Here is a 13,371-nt window from a genome sequence, read left to right as displayed (position 1 = left end):
GGCGACAGTGAGTGCTGGAGAAATACTGCTGCATGCGTGGCTTGCTGTCGCTCTGCATTCGGTGCCGAGTTATGCAAAATCTCGCAAAAGTGATTGTACCTCCGAAAGCAACTGACCGAAGATACTGCTTCACGGCAGTGCTGCCACTGCTGATCAACACATGCGGCGCACTTTGTACTGTCAGCAATGTAGTTCTATATCCTATCTGTGCTGTCTCATTTTGCAACAATGAAATTCTTGCGAAAGCGAATTTTTTCGCATTCCCCGCCCATTTCGTTATTGCGAGGTTCAACTGTATCTCCAGGACCAGCCCACTATCCACAGTACTTTCCTCATAGCAGATTACGCTATGTAGAAACTATGTGACATTGTACTAACATTATGATAACCAAGTTAATCATGTTTTTAACATTTTTTTCTGGAGTACAAATGCCATCATTTTAACATACACCACCTGACAAAGCCATAGGTACGTATGATTCTATAACAGATAGTTGCTAATGACGTCACAACCTGTGATCTCTTGCCTACGCTAGTTGATTACCTATGTAGAGCCCAATAATTGTCATGTCGTAAGCTCGCGGTGAACAGGCAGTACAGAAATCATGCCTTTGCTGCCATATGATTGTCTTCAACATCATATGTGCGCTCATGAGCCACACATACAACTACTCCTAGTTGCACTGCACTTTTTCAGATTTCACAATTTAAACAAACATGTTTGTTCGGCTGGTAACGGTTTACGGAACCCCAAGCAATGCTGGATAGCCGGGTACCTGCAAAATGCTTCGCATAATGTCAGCTACCACACTGCCTGCGATCTGAACAATTTCTTAAAGGGGCCCTGAACCACTTTTTATCGAAGTGAAGAAAGGCATTTGAAGTCAAAATGGGCTATATCAGGAATACTTTGCCGCGAAAAGTACTTCGATGTGTTCAGCAGAAGCAGAGTTACTGGTAATCAAACACGGCCTCCACTGTGCTCCCGTTCCTTCTTCAATGCCTTGCGAAGAACTGCGAGCCCACTGCAAAGGCTATGGCACAGTGGGGCATGCCCACAACGCTCCGCCTTCTAAATATCACCATGGCGTGCAGTTCATATTTCATTTTGGGCGTTAACGATTTCTGCCTTTTGCGCCTGCGACACACCACACACAAGGAAAACGCAGTTGTCCTCAGCGAGCTGCAGTGCACTTAGCCAGCAGACTCGTGGTGGCACGACGCAGCGGCATCTAGGCCCTGAAGCCAACCACAGCTTGGTGTCAGCTATTGGCCAATAGCAGCCATCTAAGGGAATGACGAAATAATGCGTCTGATGACAAAATAAAGCGCCCACAAGAGAGTGAGAACAGGGCCTTCTGTTGAAAAGAGAGAATTTGAGAGAAAGGTGACTTCGCGATTCGCTTGCGAGCTCCACGCACCGCGTACAACAGCAAAACTTGGCTGAGATGTTCGCAGCAGCGTATGCTATCCGCGGACTATGTTATTTCACCAAACCCGAGGGGTGGTTCAGGGCCCCTTTTAAGCTTGCCCTGATCACATACCTTTTCAGGGATGCACACGCACAAGCACCAGTAAACTTGGATAAGCACAAACTGACACACTGTTTTTAGATCACACTGACTTTTCCAATGATATCGCTTTTGATGATTCACCAGCTTCAGGAATTTGTCTACATTATCTTGATCAAAATAGGTACCCCACTTAGTCTTAACCCTCAGAAGACTACCAACAGAAGGTTCAGAGACCAGTTAACGAAACATTTTGTGAATCGATTTTTCATAAAGATGGACGCAACATCATAAAATCGTAAAACAAGCCTAAATTCATTAATTTGATGACAAATTCGGGAGAGTTGAAAGGTATGCAGCACACACAAATTATACAAAAGTCAACAGTTCCAGTCTATTCACTTTCCAACCTATTTCATGCCTACTCTCTATGGGCACAATGTTAATTCCATCTATGTCAATGAAGGAGCATGCTCCTTGTAATATGTTTTCAAGCGACAGACATCACACAAGAGATGGAACTGAATGATTTGCAAAATTATTTTGATGGATAAGAAAAGAAACAACACAAGCACTGAGCTGTCCATTTTACTGATCAAGAAATAAGCCAACAAAATGTGTCCATATGCAGTACTCACCCAAAATGATGTGTTGCAAAAGCCATCCATAGCTGATAACAAGCGCTGTAAATATTAGAAAAATTTTTCTTTGTTTAAGTGCATTCACGCAAGGTGGAAATTAAATAGAACTTGAAATGTGCTAAGCAAAAAAAGAAACAACTTGCAGTAAAAATGATTGTCATTCCCCCTGTCTGGGTAATACAAAAGTGGTTTGGACAGAACTGGGATACAAAGCAAAATATTAGTATGTGTCAATGCCTCCAGCTGCATTTCCAGCCGTCCCTTAGTTGTGCAACGCACAATTTTGGATGGCAATGGGGCATATGTATTGTAGGCAGGATTGTGCCAAGGATTGGTGGTACTCATGCTGACTCATCCATTCTGAACTCTCGCGAATCCAAAAACATTGTGGAATAAAACTACAACCAAACTGTAGAAGTTACTTCGTGAATGTGACTAACTACATGAGACTCTTTCGGGTGGTGTTGCCATGCAAGCACGAGCCTCAAAAGGAACGATGCTCACTTAGTGAAGTTCACTTCAAGTCTGAATGTTTATTTTACAAGAGACACAGGACGGTGGTGACGCACATATTTACAAAAGGAAGAGAAGAGGAAAGAAAACACAAAATGCAAGTCCTCAGTTTACTGCACTGAGGCTTTCATTTTGGCAGAGGCACTGGTGGTTTACACTCTGCAGGTAGCGATGGGCCTGTTTGCCGAAACATGGCAGTACGGATCAATTAGCGGGGCAGCGCGCTGGCCAAGAGTGGGTCCAGCCACTGGCGTAGCGAGGCTTCTTTTGCCCATCCGCTTCTCTATTTTTCTATGCGGTACGTCATCAGGCCTCTAAACACATAAAGTAACTACTGGGCCGTGGTCGCTTACTACTTCCAACAAGCACGCCCAGCCTGTGTGTCCCTGTATGTCTTCTTTTGTCCCGTATTTTAATCGCACTACCGTACACCCCTTGAAGATGCATTACCAACAAGCCCACATTGCAACCCTTGTGAGCTATACTTCTGTTATACCCTATAAGAGAGCAAAGCTCCACAGAGGTAACCAGTCACTTACTGCACTAGAAATCAGTGCCCTAGGTGACATTGTTTGATCGACACAGACACAGCTGCTCAGTAGAATGGAGGACAGGTTGCCTTCATGAAGACGACACACCTCGATATTCAAGTTGTTCACTGCTATGTGGCAGAAGCAACAAATTCTTAATTACTTGAGCTACAGGCCATACATGGTGCGATCATACCTGTTTGCACTTTACCAACATAGTGACGTTCACAACTATACCAATTCTCACTCAACACTGTGAAGCATCTGAAACAAGTTACACACGTAATGTGTATCTGTGAAGATAGCTGGGAAGAGATCCACAGACTTTACGTGCCATGTGGACTTCACATTTCTTATGAAGGATGTCGTCCCAATTCACCATCAATGTTCATTGGATGCAGGGTCACAGTCAGAACCACTATAACAATTAGCACACAATATCACTCTTCACCTATTTCCCGCTCCACCTTTGCAGCCTGAAAATCTATTCTCTGGTAGCAAACATGCACTCTAATCCTCCTATGTGCCTGCTACATTTCCTAGAACCTCACTCAGGTGGAGGAAGTTTCTCTCATGAGGCTTCAAACAAGGGCAGCTTTTACACCTCCTGTAACCTGGGCTTTAAGACACTGTGAAGTGCATAATGTCTGCCTCTGCAACGGATACTGGTCATGTGTTGTACTCCTAAGGGCAGCCAAACTAAAGAAAGTGCAGCTTAAAGGTACCGAGGTACGGACAGACCAGTCTACAAGCAATTAATCAAGGACAATAATTAAGTTCCACAGACAGGTTGTCCACCTTATCTACGAAGAAGCCCTGTGCACATTCCTTCAATTATAATATGCTGTATGGCAACACGTGTGAACAAAAAAAGAATGTGTTCCATGAACAGACAGAAGAAAATCACTGGTGACTGTGGCTGTCCATATTCATTTCACCACAGTGAGAACGTTTTTATTGTGAAGCGTGCTGAAAAATGGTGCAACTATAAATGCTGATACGTTTTTACTTGATGCCACAAAGGTGCTACCGTCGTCCAATCGAAAAAACGAAAACACAGTTGCTGCGCAGAAAAGCAAAAATATCTATTAATTAAACATTGGTTGACTTTCTGACATGAAATAACAGGAGTTCCAAACCAGGTGAAGTTGACTAGTTTGTTGAAGTGCATGACTGTCCAATGGCACTTTGCTGGGCTTTAACTGGACACGGCAGCACCGCCGTGACGATGTCGCCTGACGTACCGCTGTTCATGCAGGTTCTCTGCGCATGCCTTAGTCTCATCGCTGGAGGCACTGCGAAACCCTTCGACGCTGGAAACAACATGCTTCGCTACGATGCTGGCCAGCCACGACACTTCTGCGCAGGCGGATACTTCGGCCAGTTTGCTGACCTCATCAGCATCCAGGGGCATCGACACGTGAATGGTCTTTTCGACTCGCCATCTGGGGGCACGATGACGTTAGGACGCATGCCCAGAAGGGATCAGCTGTATGCTATACAAGCATGCCCTTCGCCTACCAGCTTCAGTGGACACGGCAGCACCGCCGTGACGATGTCGCCTGACGTACCGCTGTTCATGCAGGTTCTCTGCGCATGCCTTAGTCTCATCGCTGGAGGCACTGCGAAACCCTTCGACGCTGGAAACAACATGCTTCGCTACGATGCTGGCCAGCCACGACACTTCTGCGCAGGCGGATACTTCGGCCAGTTTGCTGACCTCACCAGCATCCAGGGGCATCGACACGTGAATGGTCTTTTCGACTCGCCATCTGGGGGCACGATGACGTTAGGACGCATGCCCAGAAGGGATCAGCTGTATGCTATAAAAGCATGCCCTTCGCCTACCAGCTTCAGTGGACACGGCAGCACCGCCGTGACGATGTCGCCTGACGTACCGCTGTTCATGCAGGTTCTCTGCGCATGCCTTAGTCTCATCGCTGGAGGCACTGCGAAACCCTTCGACGCTGGAAACAACATGCTTCGCTACGATGCTGGCCAGCCACGACACTTCTGCGCAGGCGGATACTTCGGCCAGTTTGCTGACCTCACCAGCATCCAGGGGCATCGACACGTGAATGGTCTTTTCGACTCGCCATCTGGGGGCACGATGACGTTAGGACGCATGCCCAGAAGGGATCAGCTGTATGCTATAAAAGCATGCCCTTCGCCTACCAGCTTCAGTGGACACGGCAGCACCGCCGTGACGATGTCGCCTGACGTACCGCTGTTCATGCAGGTTGGTAACCGAAAATATGGCTTCCGTAGTGATGTTCTGGGTCTTATAGTGCTGCCGTGTCCACAGGCTGTCGTTGACTGTATAAGCGACTGTTTTTCTATTGCGGCCCTGTTGTTGAGTCTCTCTGGGGACGTGGAGAAAAATCCAGGTCCAATAACAGAAGTAATCTGCAGGGAAATGCTCCAAAACCAGAAAGACATTTTGTCTAAACTCACGGCGGTTCAAGACAAGCAAGACTCGTTTGAAACAAGAATACTAGACATGCAGAGTCGGATTCTTCTTATCGAGAGTAAGGTACAAAGCTTAGACGAGACTCGGAACAGGCTCGCAACTCTTGAGGGAATTGTAGCTGACCACAGCGTTGGAACATCTACTCTGGTCAAACATCTGGATGATCTGGATAATCGTTCACGACGAAATAATCTTATCATTAGAGGAATTAAAGAAGAGGACCACGAAAACGAAGAGACTCTATTAAGCAAAGTAAAGGACGAAATCTTCAGCGCTACTCTGAAAGTGAATGTATCTTCTATTGAACGAATTCATAGGTTAGGCAGGAGGATTTCTGGTAGAACTCGACCAGTTATCCTGAGGGTGGCAGACTATAGGGATAAAATGACAGTTTTGCAGAACTGCACAAAACTGAGAGACACAGATTACAGCGTAAGCGAAGATTTCTCTAAAAGAGTACAGGGAATAAGAAAAAAGCTATGGGCCTCGGCGAGTGAGGAGAAGAAGGCAGGAAAGAAGGTAAAGCTGCTTTTTGATAAATTAAAAGTAAACAATACGCTGTACAGCTGGAATGAAGAACGTGATGAAAGGTGCAAACTGCGAACTGATGCAGGAGCAAGTGATAATTGACGCATGCAGGGCCAACATGCTGGTTTCAAAATAATCAACGTAAATGCAAGAAGCCTGATAAACAAAGCGCATGCGCTTGAAGCTCTAGTTATTGATCATGCTCCTGACATTGCTGTAATCACTGAAACCTGGTTGCATAAAAATATTCTCGATAGCGATATCGCGCCACCCGGATATTCGCTGGTTAGGAGGGATCGAGATGGAAGAGGCGGAGGCGTGGCCGTTTTGGTGAAACGAAATATCATATTTTCCACTTTAGAAGTACCAGGAAATATTGAGGCTGTATGGATCACTACAAAATTGAATAATCGCACTGTATTCATCGGAGCGGTATACAGGCCTCCGAACTCCCCAGTAGAACACATTATGCTGCTAAGAGAATTCATGGAAACACACGTGAAAGAGCAAGATAGCATACTGTTACTAGGTGATTTTAATCTCCCGGCTATTGATTGGGATTCATATGTAGCCGGTGACACAGATGTTACATCTTCTGAGTTGTTCTTGGATCTAATATATTCATACAATTTAACCCAGCTTGTTAACCAATATACTAGGGAGTGTGCAACAAGGTCATCTGTACTTGATCTTATACTAATATCAAATGCTTTGACACCGCATGTGATTGACTGTCTTGTTGATGAAGGGCTATCTGACCACAAAATGATTATTCTGTCCATGAACATGTCATCGTACCCTTTGCACCAGGATTCAAGCATCCAATATCTAAACTTTCAAGCTGCTGATGATGTTAGCATCATGGATTACCTAGAAAGGTCGTTTGATAACTTTATGTCTGTTTATGAATCCAATGGTGGCCCTGACGATCTCTGGGACTTTTTTTCCAAGGTTACGATGCATTGCATTACGCGATTTATCCCTATAAGCGTCAAAAAATGTAAACGAAATAACCCATGGATTACAAGGGAAATCATACATGTCAAACGGAGGATAAAAAGGAAACGAAAAACTTGTTCTCGAGATCCTAGCGCCCAAAACAAGACTTTGCTTCATAACATGAAGCTCGACTTAAACCGTCTGATCAAGGAATCCAAGGAGAGATTCTTCAATGTAACACTGAAAAATTTCCTTCATAATGCACCTAGTAAATTTTGGAGATATGTGAACCCTTCTAAAAAACAACACAAAGACGAGGATGAAATGATTAACCAAGAACGCACAGAAAATTTCAATTCCTTTTTTTCCTCCGTGTTCACCAGTGATGATGGCACACTTCCGTACTTTCGTGACACCTCTGACCGCCCTTCAGCATCTGACCTTCTCATCAACGAGGCAGGAGTCCTGAACCTTCTTCTGAGCATTAACATTAAGAAATCCCCCGGCCCCGATGGCATCCCGAATGAGTTCCTATGTAGATATGCTCCATGGGTTGCTAAATATCTTACCATAGTCTTTCAATCTTCGCTCACCCAGGGAACATTTCCTACAGCCTGGAAGCAAGCTAAAATAATTCCAGTTCACAAAAGTGGGAGCACATCTGAGGTAGGAAACTACAGGCCTATTTCTCTTACGAGTACCTGCTCCAAGCTACTTGAGCATATAGTTTGTAAACATCTGTCTAATTACCTGGAAGCTTACGAGTTATTATCACCAGCACAACATGGCTTTCGCAAGAGGTTGTCTACAATAACGCAGCTTGTTCAAACCGTTCACGATCTTTCACAAACTTTAAATTGCCGAGGACAGGTCGACCTAATTTTTTTAGACTTCGCCAAAGCGTTCGACAAAGTATCGCATCCTAAACTTCTCTTAAAAACGAATGAAATATTTAGAAATCCAAATATTACTAAGTGGCTTAAATCCTACCTTCAGTCTCGTGAGCAGTATGTTGAAATAAACAAAATTAAATCCATGCCCAAACCAGTTTTGTCTGGAGTACCCCAAGGCAGTGTCCTGGGTCCCCTTTTATTTCTTATATTTATTAATGATTTGCCTTCCGATATAACTGTTCCACTAAGGTTGTTTGCAGACGACTGCGTCATTTACAATAGGATCGGATCTTTAAGTGACCAGTTAGAACTTAACAACAATTTACAAAGAATATTAAAATGGTGTAATGAATGGCAAATGTCACTGAACCCAGTAAAATCAGTTTGTATGACCATAACAAGAAAGAAGGTGCCTTTGCGGTACAAATACAGCATAGGACCACAGGAACTAAAAAGAGTAACAGAATATAAATATCTAGGACTAATATTTACTCAAGATTTGAGATGGAATGCGCATATCAATCAGGTGTGTAGCAGAGCAAATAAAGTCTTATGGGGTCTCAGGCGAAGACTGTACAGCGCAACTCCTGAAGTGAAAAGCTTGGCATATAAGGTATTAGTAAGGCCAATTATTGAATACGCTAACATTGTATGGGACCCACACACTGTAACCAACCGTCATAAATTGGACAGAGTTCAACGACTCGCCTCCAGGTTCATATTTAATAAGTATCAGCGCGTGCACTCTCCTACTGAACTATGCAGACGCGCAAACCTCTCCGCTTTAGAACTAAGGACTAAGTTTGACCGGCTGAAATTTTTCTACCTAATTGTTCATAACCAGGTTAAACTTAATTTCACTGATTTCTGTATAATTTCACCAGATCAACGCTCCAGACACAAGCACAGTTTATACATACACCCGCCAGTTACACGGAATGATATATTCAAGTATAGTTTCTTTCCTAGGGCGATCAAGGAATGGAACGAATTACCCAATCCACTTGTCACATGTTCCTCTGTCAGTGCTTTTACTGCTGGTTTAGAGAATCTTATTTTTCCGGATATGACTGCATCATAGCATTTGTTTCTGATGCGCATATTACGAGTGTTTTGTCTTTGATCACTGCATGTCACTTTTTACAGATACTGCTATTGCATTATTTATTGTTCAACATGTACCGATATTTTGTATATGTGTTGTTGTATTTCTATCCACTCCTGTAATGGTCCATCCTTGGACTGACAGTATAAATAAACAAACAAACAAACAAACTGCATGCTTACCAAAGAAAACATAGGGTAATAACCGACTCACAACTCAAGGTTCGAAGTGCATTGGTATCCTTTAACTCTGAAGGAGTTAAGCAATCACTACAGGCTTTACGTCCATACCACGAGTTTCGCAATGCCCGATGGCTCGCTACCAACTTTTCAAGCTTATCGGGCTCATCGATATGGCCTATGGCCTTCTTTGGTGATACCAGGTAAGATAATAAATGATGCCATCCTTGGCTCTCATTCGATCCAGTACAAGGCCGCCATGGCCTAGCACGCAAGTTCTCTGCATAAACATCGACGCTCGAACGCTCAGAGATAGAGCGAGAAAAACTTGCTTGGCCCTGAGGATGCGTATCGCACGCAAGCTAAGAACGAACTCGCCGCGTAGTCTCACATCGCATGTATGCAGCCGGTTTTCTACTACCAACAAGCAGCCGACTCGACACTGTCCAACACTAGTTTATAAATCCCAAGTTTCTCTTACATATTTTAGCTGCCACGCAAAATTGTGTGGACAAATCATATATATACACTCAGAGCAGCAACTGGTCCAACTGAATGAACAGCAACTAGCGTCTATGGGAAACAGCAATAATAATAATAATAATAAAAAGGAAAAAGGAACGAGCAAGCGTATCACGTGAAGTACCTGCGCTAATCCAGTTCCCACACGTGCGTACGCGCTAAAAATATGTCGAGCCAATGAGCCTTCCGCTCCTTCCGTGCCTGCGCAGAGGAAGGTGGGTTGAAAACGAAACCATCAGGTGTTCCTGTGTTGCCGGTGCCCATCTGCGGCTTTTACATTAAAGCCACGGAGTATAACTGGTATGACCAAAACTTAAACATATATTGCGTAGCATTGCTATCATGAGTTGCTAACAAATCACAACTATCCTGACTAACCCATGACTGTCTGTGCCATGACTAACTAACGAAGCAACCGCGCAACCACAGAACACCTGGGCAAATGTGCGCAACGGTGCAACCAGTGCAACTTCGAAGCCACCAGCTGCGCGCAACACGATTTCCCTTCTTTCTCTCTCTTCAAAACACTTCTTTATACTTCCTAAAAGAAGTGTGGCTATTTATTAGCAAGTTTATTTTTATATACATTATATACGAGCTAAAAATTAAGCAACTATTGTCACAAGGAGATTACGTAATAATCAGGTGGTGTCCAAGCCCAACGGAATCGCCAAGGGACTGGTGTCACGGAGCGTTCGCTTGCCAAGGCTGGCGGCGTGACGCAATGCTCTCTCCTAAGTAAAGGACTCTTGCTTTTTCTTCCTCGTTGCTCCGGAACCAGTACACATAGAGTTCCTCACAATATAATTCTAGCATTCTATGCCTTACACCTTTCCAAAACCAAAACGTCTATGACGCGATTCTGGCTCTCAAAATTGCGTTCAGCGCATTCAACTCGCAAATGCACAGCCTTTAAGATCCGAGTTTTAACTCTAGAGGGCGCCACCCTATGAGACGTTAATTTGGGCCAATTTTGGGCACGTCCTATTCGTGTTTCTGTCATCTAGCCTGTATAGTCTAGTACACTCATAGAGTTTCTCACTAAAAACTCTACGAGTACTCTTATATAGAAACTATACGAGTACCTTACTAGGCTTGTATAGGTATAGCCTAAGACTACAAAATCTTTTGGCAACCATGTCAGCTTTTTTTTTTTGCTTTCTGTTTTCAGTTTGTTTCGTTTCTGGTGCATGCTGTGGTGCCAGCGCGGTTCCGGTGTGCTTCCGAAATGTAAGACTTTATTTCTTGTCTTCGCAAGCATTCTTTCAGTATCGGTATCCGCGGCGGCACTGCTTAACTAGTGGCATTTAATTTGTGTGTCGTCGTGTTCTTTTCTCCAAGGTCGAAAGTTACGTTCAAGATAACTCTGACGTCGGACCCGAAGCTGCCTTACAAGGTGTAAGTGCAGATTGTCATTCTTATTTGCGATCACTTTGTCAGGCGTTAGAATCTTGGAAATCTGTATTCAAGTAAAGCATCACGCCACCTTAAAGCAGGCAAGGTCGCTTATAATTGACCGTAGTTCCGCTACCTGGGTTGACATATGTCATCAACTGCTTTTAATGGCAGCTCCACGCGAACTTAACTGTGCAAACTCTTTTCAGCCTCTGCGTTCCCGAGTGCACCCCTTTCACAGCAGTATTAAAGTTCGCTGCTGAAGAAGTGAGTTCATTTCACATGTTGCCGAGCGACTCTGAATATTTTTTTTTTATTTTCCGAGACAGTTGCGCGCTATGTTTGGCTTTATAATTAGTTCTGAGACAAGTCTCTGCTAATTGTGCTTTTCTTTTATGTTCACGGCATTTTGTGTGTGTGTGTGTGTGCTTGCAGTTCAAGGTGCCACCCGCAACCAGTGCTATTATCACCGATGACGGAATCGGCATAAACCCTGCAAATACTGCTGGTACGTGCCTTGTGTAATGGTTATATAAGCCGATGGTTTCTACACGGCGTTGCTTTTCCCTCTTCCCTGCACAGGTACCATCTTCCTGAAGCACGGATCAGAACTTCGGCTTATTCCCAGAGACAGGGTTGGACGTTCCAGATGACCAGATGCTTACTAATATTGTATACACTGTACCTAGCACCTGTGCTGGCCGAAGGCAAGATTTTCTGAACCAAGCTTAGTTAATAAAACTGTTCTTTGATCGTCTGCTGTTTCGTGAAAGAAACTGCACAGCAGTGCTGAACCTGCTGGGGACTGCAAGGCCAGCTGCTTGGTAGTACTCGTTCATGCATCTTCTGCACAAGCAAAATGCGAGTCACTTTCCCATCTAGCTGCTGCAGCAAGGTACAAAATGTACAAGTGTGCCAAAGATTTTAGGGACATGTCCTCTCCTCAGTGGCCTTTGTCTTCCCGTAGTTCCCTTCCTCATGCAGGCTAAATGTGTTATATGTTCGCAAGAATATCCGCTCTTCAATAGGCAGATATATCTGAATGCCTCTGACTGTTATCAACCATATTGGAAACATCAGGTCCATTCGGTTCGCCCTACACTTTAATCACGACACTTCACGACAGTTCAGCATTTTTTCAGATCATGCATAACTGGCACGGGACCATCCTGCGTGAGCTTGGTGTTGCCTCTCCCACAAGTGTAGGGAATGCTGTGAAATAGTCCTTTGCAAGCCTGCACTGTGCGGAACGAATGGCAACATGTCAACATGCTTAATGAGTGAAATAAACAGCAAGGCTCAAAATATTGAATGGACCAGCCAATCCCAAATCAACTTGTCCCAACTTTCCGTTCATGTTTTGCTGGCCAATTTTCATTGATGTTCATTTTGTTAAACAATTAACTCCAGCACTGCAAGTGAATGCTGCAAGAATAAAAAAGGAAATAATGCTATTATTTCTGTACATCTTCAGATTAAGAGTCCAGACTTTATGTGACTAAGAACAGATAGCATTAAGATGACTGTTACAAATGAAAAATGGGCTGCTTCGGCGAAAGAGGATAAACATGCGACACAGGCTTGCAAATTATGAAGTCCGCACACAAAATTTTACAGCAAACTGTACTTTTTAACTAGGAGATGTGTCACCTACGTGTGTGCATTCAAGCTTTTGTTGAGGCACCGAGCCGCTGTGTACACAGTTTTGTAGACCAAGATCAACAGCAAAAGCACTGATGAAAGTAATGATACTTCAAATGTGACGCATACGGTACATCTTGAAACACTTATGATTGGATTGTGCTGCAATATTGACTAGCATGTGCAAAATGTCTTAGCAAAACGAGTGGGAAGGTAGACAGATGTTCTTACTTGGCGTCAGTAGGCTGTATGTAGCGGGTTCATTTCTTTCATTGTTTTTCACAATGTCGTGCACCAGGCATAATCTTCAAGTGGCTGGATAAGTGCTTTTCAAAATGCAAAACAGTTGATGTTCCTAGCTGTTGCGAGTTTCCGCGCGAGTCCACATTCTGTAAACATGACAAAACTCCCGAAAGAATTCAAAATTTTTAATCTTTTATGCAGCTGTGCACTTTCTATGGTTCTGAAGATGCAAGAAATGTGGTGAAAGTAAGTTTAAAATCA

General features: G+C 43.9%; 2 protein-coding genes across 7 annotated transcripts in view; one reads left to right on the top strand and one right to left on the bottom strand.

Moving 5' to 3' along the window:
* LOC142578625 (multidrug resistance-associated protein 1-like) overlaps positions 1 to 10,653 on the bottom strand; it is a 289,636-nt gene extending 278,983 nt beyond the window's left edge. For 2 of the 6 annotated variants that reach the window (XM_075688043.1, XM_075688046.1), the window contains exons 1-3: positions 10,210 to 10,311; positions 9,956 to 10,032; positions 2,150 to 2,194 (exon numbers count right to left, since the gene is read on the bottom strand). In XM_075688043.1, the coding sequence (XP_075544158.1) occupies positions 2,150 to 2,194; positions 9,956 to 10,032; positions 10,210 to 10,228 (141 nt within the window). In that variant the 5' untranslated portion in view covers positions 10,229 to 10,311. Of the gene's footprint in view, positions 1 to 2,149; positions 2,195 to 9,312; positions 9,724 to 9,790; positions 9,898 to 9,955; positions 10,033 to 10,209; positions 10,312 to 10,465 lie in introns of those variants that run through there. The other 4 variants (XM_075688047.1, XM_075688044.1, XM_075688045.1 and 1 more) reach the window with 4 other exon arrangements.
* A 349-nt stretch (positions 10,654 to 11,002) lies between these two features.
* Ufm1 (Ubiquitin-fold modifier 1) lies at positions 11,003 to 11,983 on the top strand. Its single transcript, XM_075688052.1, has 5 exons — positions 11,003 to 11,061; positions 11,173 to 11,229; positions 11,436 to 11,493; positions 11,662 to 11,734; positions 11,809 to 11,983. Coding segments are annotated over exons 1-5 (261 nt in total). The 5' UTR covers positions 11,003 to 11,059; the 3' UTR covers positions 11,880 to 11,983.
* The last annotated feature ends 1,388 nt before the right edge of the window (positions 11,984 to 13,371 follow it).

Source organism: Dermacentor variabilis, chromosome 4 (assembly GCF_050947875.1).
Source record: "Dermacentor variabilis isolate Ectoservices chromosome 4, ASM5094787v1, whole genome shotgun sequence".
Classification (NCBI taxonomy): domain Eukaryota; kingdom Metazoa; phylum Arthropoda; class Arachnida; order Ixodida; family Ixodidae; genus Dermacentor; species Dermacentor variabilis.
The sequence above is the reverse complement of the archived record's forward strand: the minus strand, read 5'-3'. Positions and strand labels throughout refer to the sequence as shown.